Here is a 10,661-nt window from a genome sequence, read left to right as displayed (position 1 = left end):
TCCATTCACCTCAGCCTCCCAAAGGCGCGGGATTACAGGCTGAGCCACCGAGTCCGGCGGTTCGGAGTTATTAAGTAACTGTTCTAGGTTTACATTTGGGGGTGAAGTGGTGATCCAACCTAGGTTTCTCTACCTTCAGAACCTATGTATTTTGTATACTACAGGTTTGGGGTTTGTTTCCATTAATTACCTGCATCTCTACTTATTTTTATTTTTTTGAGTTGGAGTCTCACTCTGTCACCCAGGCTAGAGTGCAGTGGCACACTCAAGGCCACCCCAGCGTCGACCTCCTGGGCTCCAGTTATCCTTCTGCCTCAGCCTTCCAAGTAGCCAGAACTACAGGCACTTGCTACCACGCCCAGCCAATTTTTTATTTTATTGTAGAGATGAGGGTTTGCCAAGTTGCCCAGGTTGGTCTCGAACCCGTGGGCTCCCAATGTGCTGGGATCACAGGCTGAGCCACCAAGCCTGGCCCATTTCTACTTACATAGCAACTGCATGGCATAGACCAGTAGTTCTCAGAGTAGGGGCCCTCAACCAACAGTATCAGCATCACCTGGGAACTTGTTAGAAATACATCTCGTCTGGACCCTACCTCAGACCTCCTGAGTCAGAAACTGGGCGTGGGACCCAGCAATCTGATTTGACAAGCCCTCAAGGTGATCTGGATGCACCTTAGTTTTTGAGACCTACTGGTGTCAACCAGTTATTCTCAAACTTTAATGTATGTCTAATTCACCTAGGAGTCATGTAAAAATGTAGTCTATTTCTAGCCTGAGAAGAGTGGTAGTGAGCCACTCAGTGAAAGAGCAGACCATCTCTGAGAATGGATATAGGGAGAGACCTGAGACTTCCTAACAAGTAGTCCTCAGCACATTAGAGTCACCTTGGGAGCTTTTAAAAAACAGAGTACCTGGGCCCCACAGCCCTAACTAATAAGTCAGAATCTCTGGACTGTGGAGGCCAAGTAAAAATTTGCCAGGCAGGCCGGGCTCGGTGGCTCAGCCTGTAATCCCACACTTTGGGAGACCGAGGTGAGTGGATTGCCTGAGCCCGCAGGTTCGAGACTCGCCTGGGCAACTTGGCGAGACTTCATCGCTACAATAAATCAAAAAATTAGCCGGGTGTGGTAGCACGTGCCTGTAGTTCCAGTTACTTGGAAGGCTGAGGCGGAAGGATCACCGGAGCCCAGCAGGTCGAGACTGCGGTGGCCAGAAGTATGCCACTGCACTCCAGTCTGGGCGACAGAGTGAGACTCCAACTAAAAATAATAATAATAAAATAAAGAATAAAAAAATTTGCCAGGTGATTCTAATGTTCAGTAAAGGTTCAGACCCCTCGTGTGAGGTTTGGAGTCAGACAGTTATGGATTTGAATCCCAGCAACTCCACTTATCTGCTGTGACCTTGGGCAAGTTACTTAACTTCACCTAGTCATATTTTTTTAATTGATTGATTTTGACTAATTATTATAGGAATAATACTGATTTTTGTATATTAGTCCTAATACTTTGTCTACAGATTCCTTTATTATTATTATTTTTTTTGAGTTGGAGTCTCACCCTGTCGCCCAGACTGGAGTTCAGTGGCCGCTCCCGGCCACCACAGCCTCGACCTGCTGGGCCCCAGCGATCCTTCCGTCTCAGCCTTCCAAGTAGCTGGAACTACAGGCACATACTACCACACCCAGCTAATTTTTGTTTATTGTAGAGATGAGGTCTCGCCAAGTTGCCCAGGCGGGTCTCAAACCCGCGAGCTCAGGCAATCCACTCACCACGGCCTCCCAAAGGCGCGGGATTACAAACTGAGCCACCGAGCCCAGCTTACAGATTCCTTTAATTCTCAATGTAGATAGTCCTATAATTGACAAGTAAGGACAGTTTTCTCTCTTTACAATTTGTCTCTAAATTCTTTCCCTTTCTGTAGTCATTTATTGAACATTGCACCGACCACTGTCTACATTTTACTGTTGATTGGAACCATGAGAGTAGGCATCCTTGTCCCTGATCCAATGCAAATGCTTACCATTTTCTTGTAGGTTTGTTTTTTTAAAAATTAGAGACAGGGTCTCCATATGTTACCCAGGCTGGTCAGCAGAGCTCCTGGGCTCAAGTGATCTTTCTGCTTCAGCCACCCAAGTAGCTGGGACTACAGGTGTGTGCCACCACACCTGGCCATCCTGGCTATATTTTTTTCATTTACAAAATGAACATAAGTAATGCTTGGATTACAAAGTAATTTAAAGATTCTACAAGACATGTGCATGAAACCTGTGTCCACAGACACAAAAACTGGGGATGTAGTCAACCTTAGGGAGGTCTGTGCTGGGAATTTTGTTTGAGAACCCAGTGGAGGTGAGTTGGTAACTGCACCCCCTAACCTGCTACAGCTGCCATCTGTGTGCTCCTGCCCACAGCGAGCAGGCAGCCAGTGTGGAAGAATGGCAGTGAGCCACTCAGTCAAGGAGCGGACCATCTCTGAGAACAGCCTGATCGTCCTACTGCAAGGCCTCCAGGGCCACATAACCACCGTGGACCTACGGAATGAGAGCGTGGCTCATGGACGTATAGACAACGTTGATGCTTTCATGAACATTCGTCTGGCTGAAGTCACCTACACAGACCGTTGGGGGCATCAGGTCAAGCTGGACGACCTGTTTGTTACAGGTCGTAATGTCCGTTATGTTCACATCCCAGATGATGTGAACATCACCGCGACCATCGAGCAGCAGCTGCAGCTCATCCATCGGGTGCGCAACTTTGGGGGCAAGGGTGAGGGCCAAGGCCGGCGGGAATTTCCCTCCAAAAACCAAAAGTGAGGCTGTGCCCTCAGCAAGCTCTGGCCTCAACTCAGTTTCCTTCAATGTGTGAGCCAGCTCCCTGCCATCCCTCCCTGCCCAGAACCTGAGAAAGGGCAGGGCCAGTCCAGAAACTGGTGTCCGACAGATACCACCTATTATAGCTGCCTTTCTCAGGGTTCCTAGAGTCACCCTGGGACCCAGAATCCTATCTGTCTGTGGCCTTGGGTAGGTGACAGTGCCCCTTTTGGAGCATTTGCATTATAATTTCTGATTTACTGACTTAGGGAATCTGTCAAATAGTTTTCAATTCTCTTCGAGTGAGAATTATTACATGTGCTCAGCCTGAGTTGCCCCTAAGTATACCCTTTTCCCTGGCAATTGTGTTCATTTTCTAATAAAGCCAAACTTGGGTACAAATGAGTCCATGCCTCATGCTTTACCTACTGTATGCTGTGCTCTCTGATGGTCCTGTGTGGCCAGGGCGCTGGGTCATAAACTTGGTTACACATTGGAATCACCTGTCCCACCCTTAGAGATTCAGATTTCATTGGTATGGGATGTGGCCTGAGCACTAGGATTTGTTTTGTTTTGTTTTGTTTTTGTTTGTTTTGGTTTTTTGGTTTGGGTTTTTTGGGGGTTGGAGTCTCACTCTGTCACCCAGACTGGAGTGCAGTGGCCACTCCCGGCCACCGCAGCCTCAACCTGCTGGGCTCCGGCGATCCTTCCACCTCAGCCTTCCAAGTAGCCGGAACTACAGGCGTGCGCCACCACGCCCGGCTGATTTTTTTATTTATTGTAGAGATGAGGTCTCACTACCCAGATGGGTCTCGAACCCACGGGCTCAGTCAATCCACTCACCTCAGCCTCCCAAAGGCGCGGGATTACAGGCTGAGCCACCGAGCCCGGCGCATTAGGATTTTTTAAGCTTCCCAAGTGATTCTAATATGTCACAAAGTTTGAGAATTGTAGTGGGAGAGTACTATTGTTCAGGTGGAAAGTGGCCTTTCTATTCAGATTCTCTGTTGAGGAAGCTGTTAGTCTCATTGCTGCTTCCTGAAGCAGAGAGGTTGTAGTTTGGAAGCTCAGCCAACAGCAGAAATCAGTCTCCAGTTCTGAGAGTCATTGGGTTCTCAGGGTTAAAACCCAAGTCTTTGTGGTAGCTGCCTTGTGGCCATTCCAAACCTGCCACAGGTAGTGAAAGCAGCTCTGTCCTGTGGAACCAGAGAGTTTGTGTTCATCAGATATCCACAGAGTACATGCCATGTGCCAAGGCCTTCTGCTGAGCACACATTGTTGAAAACAATTTGAACCTTCCTGAAGGGGAACTTGTAATCTAGTGGGGGAGGTAGTCACAGAAAACAAGATGAAGTTTAGCTTGAGCCAGGCGCGGTAGTTTATACCTATAATCCCAGCACTTTGGGAGGAGGCGGCAAGAGGATTACCTGGGTCCAGGGATTTGTGGCCAGCCTGGGAAACTTGGCTAGACTTCGTCTCTACAATACATAAACTAGCTAGGTAGGTGGCACTCACCTGTGGTTCCAGCTACTTGAAAGGCTGAGGCAGAAGGATCACCTGAGCCCAGCAGGTTGAGGCTGCGGTGGCCATGAATGAGCATGCCACTGCACTCCAGCCTGGGCGACAGAATGAGACTTGAGTCAAAAAAGAAAAGAAGTCTAGCTCGATAACAGTTATGGCAGAGTTTTGAATAAGTCAGGGCCCCAATCTAAAGACCCTTCTTTCTTGAGGGAGCTTTGAGAGAGCAGGGTTCATTTGGGCACTAGCAGCCTAAGGGTACTGCATTCACGTTCTAGCTCAATCTTTGTCCAAGTGTTTTCCACAGACCACCACATCAGAACCACCTGGAATGTGTAAGGAATGCAATTTCCTGGCTCCTTCTCACCCCAGAGTTGAACCAGAACCTGAGACCCAGGAATCTGTATTAGTGGTCACCCACCATGATTCTTCTGTATATACTGTATTTATTTCATTGCCTCTAGATCTAGAATCTCCTTAGACTTCGTCCTTCGCTTTCAGGAGCAAACAGAGGGTCCTAGCAGGGAGAAAACCACTTCTCTGCATTTCTGGGCTCCTTTGACAACTGGAGTTAAGGAGACTGACACCACAAGGTGACTGCTGGTAAAAGAACCCAGAGGGCAGGCCCAGAGGGAAGGTCCATACCAGAAATGTCCCCATGCTCTTAGCAAGTGGGAAGACAGATGAGGAACTGGTGAGGAGCCCTCCCAGCAGCCTCCCTTGCAGACCTTTCCCACATGTCTGCACACGTGTCCAAAGATGAAGAGGGCTTAGCTGGGGTTTTGGCCTAGGGATGGAAGAAAGTTCTGGCTCTAAGGCTTTGATGGTGCCAGAGGCATCTATGTCCTCAGCAGAGCCAGCAGGGGAAGTGGTAGGGCTAGCGTGCATCGCTGAGAAACTCAGGACATGTTCCTTAAGCATTGTGTCCCAGGCCCCTATGGGTCCTCTGTCGTTCCTAGACAAGGCCCTGCCAAGCCCCTGGGTTAAAGCACAGTGGAGTCTTCAAGCCCCAAGGACACGAGTCTTTTGTAATCTGGTCCCAACTTTCTGGAAAAGGCTGTCAGGGGCTAAGTAAGGGGTTGAAGGAGTTCTATACCCATCAGTCTGTGGGAAGCCAGGAAATCCCCAGTTACCACTGGCCAGCCATTCTACAGGTCATTCTTGAGCACCAACTGTGTACGAACCACAGTGATAGCAACCAAGGGAACATCAAGATGAAAAAGGGTCTTGCCCCTAGGGAGCTGACATTCTAGCAGAGGAGACAGATAATACACCAAAAAAAGTAAAAGCACAGATGGCTGTGAAGGAAATAAACAAGCTCCTTCAAGAGAGAATAATAGAGGTAGTTATATTTTGAAAAGTGATCTGAGGAAGTGAAATTTAAACTAAGAAGGAGCCTGTCATATAAAGAGCCAGGGCAAGGTTCCTGAGGTAGGAAAGCTTGGGGGGTTGGGGCCATCATAGTACCATTTTGAAATTGATGGAGGGGAGAGAAGCAGGTGAGTGATGAGAAATGGGAGGGAGCAGGGCAAATAACACCTGTGGGCAAACGTGTAGCTGCTTCCACTTTCTGGTGTGAAATTTTCTGTAACTTGCCTAAATTCCTATTTTGTCCCACTCAGCCAAAGTAACAAACTTAATAGCAGTCAATTCAAAGATACCCATTTTCCTTGTAGTTATGTTTGAATTCTAGGGTGCTTCCTTCATGGTGCCAAGCATGGTAAGGGTAGTCTGACTTGGTGGTCATTCATTCACACGAGCGTCTACTGACATGTTGTCGTCTTGTTGTGGTCTTTTGTCATCAGCCCATGAGGCTTGCTGCTGAGTTGCTCCTCCCTGACCAAAAGACTCCTCCAGCTGTAACCCATAGCCCTCTCTTGTGCTTTCCCTAGGCTATATTAGGCTCAGGAAATTATTGGGTCTTAGGTGAGTTAGGCTGTTTGACCAAATGCAGCCCACAGACATTTCTCCAGAGGGTTTGTTACCTCCCTGGTGCCCCACCTGGGAAAAGGAGCAGAGCTTTTCTCTGCGTCTCAGTCCCTTAGACCAGGGGTCCCCAACTCCTGGGCCATGGACTGGTACCAGTCCATAGCCTGTTAGGAACCGGGCTGCCATAGCAGGAGGTGAGCGGCTGACAAGGGAGGATTCATCTGTATTTACAACTGCTCCCCATTGCTAGCATTACTGCCCAAGCTCTGCCTTCTGTCAGATCAGCAGCAGCATTCAATTCTCATAGGAGCACAAACCCTATTGTGAACTGTGCATGTGAGGAATCTGGGTGGCAGGCTCCTTGTGAGAATCTAATGCCTGATGATCTGAGGTAGAACTGAGGCACTGATGTAATAATAATAGAAAAATAAAATGCACAATAAATGTAATGCACTTGAATCATCCTGAAACCATCCCCTCTCCCCTCCATCCATCGAAAAACTCTTCTCAAAACCAGTCCCTGATGCCAAAAAGGTTGGGGACCACTGCCTTAAACCTAATTGATACCCCCAGTTACCAGGCTGAAAAGTTTCTTCTCAGCACCACCCCCAGTCTCAATCTCCCAGATCCCCCTGTTACCCAGTTTTCTAAATTTGTATCTGCTCAGAAATTCTTTCCATTCCTCCCTGAAAGCTAAGCTTTTGGAATTCAGAAGCTAAAAATGGACTCTGCATTCTGTTGTATCATTTGTTTCCTGAGGTAACAAATGCAGAATATCCTATCTGTGTAAGAGAAGGACTGAGGAACAGCACGGAAAAGATGAGACACACAATATAAAATGCTATTGTCCCAGCGGAGTCTGGGTTGCATGCTGCTCACTGCCATGGCCTTTGTCCAAGCATGCACATCCACCCTTCCCACCGCTTCAGCTATGGTGGGTGCCCAGCTGATGACTGAACCTTAGGTGTCTCCTCCCTCCTCTCCCATTCCTGGAGAGAAGAATACAGGGGTCTCTTGTTTGGAAGGAGGGGACTACCAGGACTCTGAGGAAAGCTGGGTGGGCATATAGCTCAAAGTTCCAACCTCTCCAGAGGCATACAAATGGCACAGCATGTCCAGCTCTCAGCATGGCCCAGCTGGATGGGACTTAAAGGACAGTATCCAGTTCTGGGAGTTCCCATCTGGCATCCCTGGCTGAAGGGTCCCTAAGGGGAGTAGGAATCCCCTGAGTTCTCATCAATGTTCCAGAAGGACTCAGAGAAATAGCACATAGTATGTGAAGGGTGACCAAACTGGTTTAGCCTGTGCTTTTGGGTGAACTTACACCAATAATGTGCTGGTTACATCGGCTTACTCCTGACCACAAGCTATAATGGTTATAATACGAGGCTGTCATCGATCAGAAGGAAGAAATAACTTGATGCAGGTTGCATGGGAGACAAAAATTACCTAATATGAGGCTCGTATAGAGAAAAAGACAAAAAAAAGCCTTGAAGGTGGGAAGTTTGGGAACTACTGATCCAGTCCAACACCATCATTTTTTTTTTTTTTTTTTGAGTTGGAGTCTCACTCTGTTGCCCAGACTTGAGTACAGTGGCCGCTCCCGGCCACCACAGCCTCGACCTGCTGGGCTCCGGTGATCCTTCCGCCTCAGCCTTCCAAGTAGCTGGAACTACAGGTGCATACTACCACACCCGGCTAATTTTTTGATTTATTGTAGAGATGAGGTCTCGCCAAGTTTCCCAGGCTGGTCTCGAACCCACGGGCTCAGTCAATCCACTCACCTCAGCCTCCCAAAGGCGTGGGATTACAGGCTGAGCCACTGAGCCCGGCCCAACACCATCATTTTATGGTTAAGGAATCTGAGGCCCAGAGAGGGAAAAGGGTTCTCTCTATGTCTCATGGCTAAGTTAGAGGCAGAGCGCCAAGATGGGCATCATAATGCATCAAAAATAGCTACTGTTTGTTGACTCTCAATATGTGTTATGCCCTGTGCTCAGGGCTTCTTGAGGGCAAAGATAATGTCTGGTATCACTGGGTCTCCAGTGTCCAGCTCAGTGCCCTGCACAGAGCAGGCACTCAAGCTTTGTGAAATGAAAATAATCTTATTGCATCATTATAACAACCCTATATATTAATACCCCCATTTTACAGATGAGCCAACAGGTGCAAAGATATTAAGTGGCCTGTTCAAGGTGAACAACAGAATGGGGATTTGAACTCGGGTCTCTGAACTCTATGATCTTAACTACTATACTGTTCTGTTTCCCAGCACTCTTGGCATCATACTGATGACAGTAAGGTAAGAGGTCCCTCTGCTCACCTCAGTGATATAATACCCGGCTACAGCGTGTGAGTCTAACTCCCCAAACTTGCCACACCCAGGCCTTGGAGTTTGGCCACAAAGAGAAGCCAGAGCCAGCCAGTAAGTAGGACTGGGGTTCAGAAGCCCAAGGAAGCCCCTGGGATTGAAGGTCTCTTCTCTCCTTCTGTGATAGGCAAATCTGCCTGTACCTCATCAAGCAACCATCTCATGCTGTTATGACAGGCGTCACTTTGTTATGGCAGCACCGTCTGTCAGGAAGCCCAGGGGTAGAGAGCCAGCAGGAGGGTATGTCACCATGAGACATGTGTGTACATGTCACCCAGTGGTCTCCTCATATTGGTGTCCTGATTACAGTTTTTCATTTCTTCTGGCTGGCACTTTTCACCTCTACCCATTACCTCTTCTCCGCCCTCTTTCTCTTCCTCCTCTTCTCCTTTGTTAAAATCCTATATTTTAAATCAGCTGAGAGTCTCCTGGGGGTGGGGATGGTAGTGTCAGCACTGAGTGATTCATCGAGCTGATAATTAGAGCTCTGGAATAACCCAAAACTCATTCTTGTCAGAGTCAGGGCTTCCGGAATCCCTAGGCTTTTCCTTTTGACAGAGAGAGGAGCTTGGTGGGCTGGGGCCTGGCTTCTTTATTTTTGGTCATCCACCTTGTTGAAACTCTGCAGCTGAGATGAGTGTGCATACTCACTGGGTCTTGTGAGAAGCTGTTTCCATAACTCACTTGAGTCCTCACAATGATCCCCAAAAGTGTGATCCCTGCTATGACTAGCTGTGTACCTTTGGATAGATTAATTTCCTTCTCAGAGCACTAGCTTCCTTACCTGTAAACAGCTGCCTAATGCTAATGTCTCTAAAGTCTCTAGAGTGTGGCACAATGGTGGGCTGGCGCTGTTACGTCTATTTTGTTATTCAGCCCTATCAGCAGCTCAGTGGGCACCTGGCATTCAGAGTGACAAAGAAAAGGACATAGGCAGAGGCAATCAGACCTCACTCACACCCTCTCTCATGTCCTGGCACGGCCTGTGTAGAGATAACAAATGAACATACAAGTGTCTGGCCACACACCCTAGGAAAAACCAGCAGTGCACACAGACTTTGACATGTGTGCTCACACACAGATACAGTGACCCAGGGGACAGCTGGAAAGACAGCCAAGAATGAGACAGTCATAAGCAGCAAGCACCCTGACTCACACCTCTGAGACAATGGAGTGGGGCTATGGCCGCTGGTGCTGCTGCCACTGAGCCTCTCTAGCTGCTTCTGCTTGCCAAGGGAGGGAAGCCAGGCTCTCAGAGGGCCCCAGTGAGTCACTAGCCTGATGCAATCCCTTTAAAGGGCTCATCTGCTGGTGCAAGAAGCTGATTCATGGAGGGCGTGGTTGCAGGAGGAGGAGGAGAAAGGGACCGAAACTGCAGCAGGAGAGACTGAGGTTAGATGACTGAGATCGTTAATAGGAACTCTTCACAATAAACCTCCCTGGGTCTCCTCTAGGGATCTCCAGGTAGAAGCTGCCGTACTTTTGTTTCTACAAAGGCGAGGGACCTAGGGAGAAATTAATTGTGAGCGCTGCGAAAGGAATATCTGTCTTTTGTTGAGCCTAACCGCAAAGCTTTCTGCATAGAGTTTCAGAAGTCGGGAAATGGGGATCAAGAAAGAGTTACTTTTCTCATAAATACACCACAATTGATTGATCTTCCAACTGCTGGAGACCTCGTCAACCCCTGCAGGGCGAGTGTAGGGTGCGCCAGGCTCTGTGGAGTCAAGGCGGGGCGGTACCTTCGTCCCAGCCTCACCGCAGGCATAGATATGCGGTAAGTACCGCCCATTAGAGTCTCAGCCTCCAATCGTTTAGCAGGTTTCGGCTCAGACCCCGCCCTGAGCGAATCCCCAATCTGGTTCTGGCCTATAGCGCGAAGGCTTCCGCCCGTCGTCAAGATGGCGTCCCAATAGGAAGGCCTTGGGGCTGAGACGCAGGCGGGGGCGGGGCTGCGGCCCGGGCCGGGGAGGGGGCGGTGCGTCACTTCCGTTGTCAGGTGGCGGCGCCGCAGCCATGGAGGGAGGCGGCG

The 10,661-nt window shown here is 48.8% G+C and overlaps 1 protein-coding gene across 1 annotated transcript in view; it reads left to right on the top strand.

Moving 5' to 3' along the window:
• Positions 1–3,212, top strand: part of LSM10 (LSM10, U7 small nuclear RNA associated) — a 3,942-nt gene extending 730 nt beyond the window's left edge. The window contains exon 2 of the mRNA XM_008059976.1: positions 2,416–3,212. Within this exon, the coding sequence (XP_008058167.1) occupies positions 2,440–2,817 (378 nt within the window). The 5' untranslated portion in view covers positions 2,416–2,439 and the 3' untranslated portion in view covers positions 2,818–3,212. The remainder of the gene's footprint in view (positions 1–2,415) is intronic.
• Positions 3,213–10,661: the final 7,449 nt, after the last annotated feature.

The sequence above is a fragment of the Carlito syrichta genome, unplaced genomic scaffold, assembly GCF_000164805.1.
Source record: "Carlito syrichta isolate Samal-C Ts95f unplaced genomic scaffold, Tarsius_syrichta-2.0.1 Scaffold304465, whole genome shotgun sequence".
NCBI lineage: Eukaryota > Metazoa > Chordata > Mammalia > Primates > Tarsiidae > Carlito > Carlito syrichta.
This window is presented reverse-complemented; position numbering and strand designations above follow the sequence as displayed.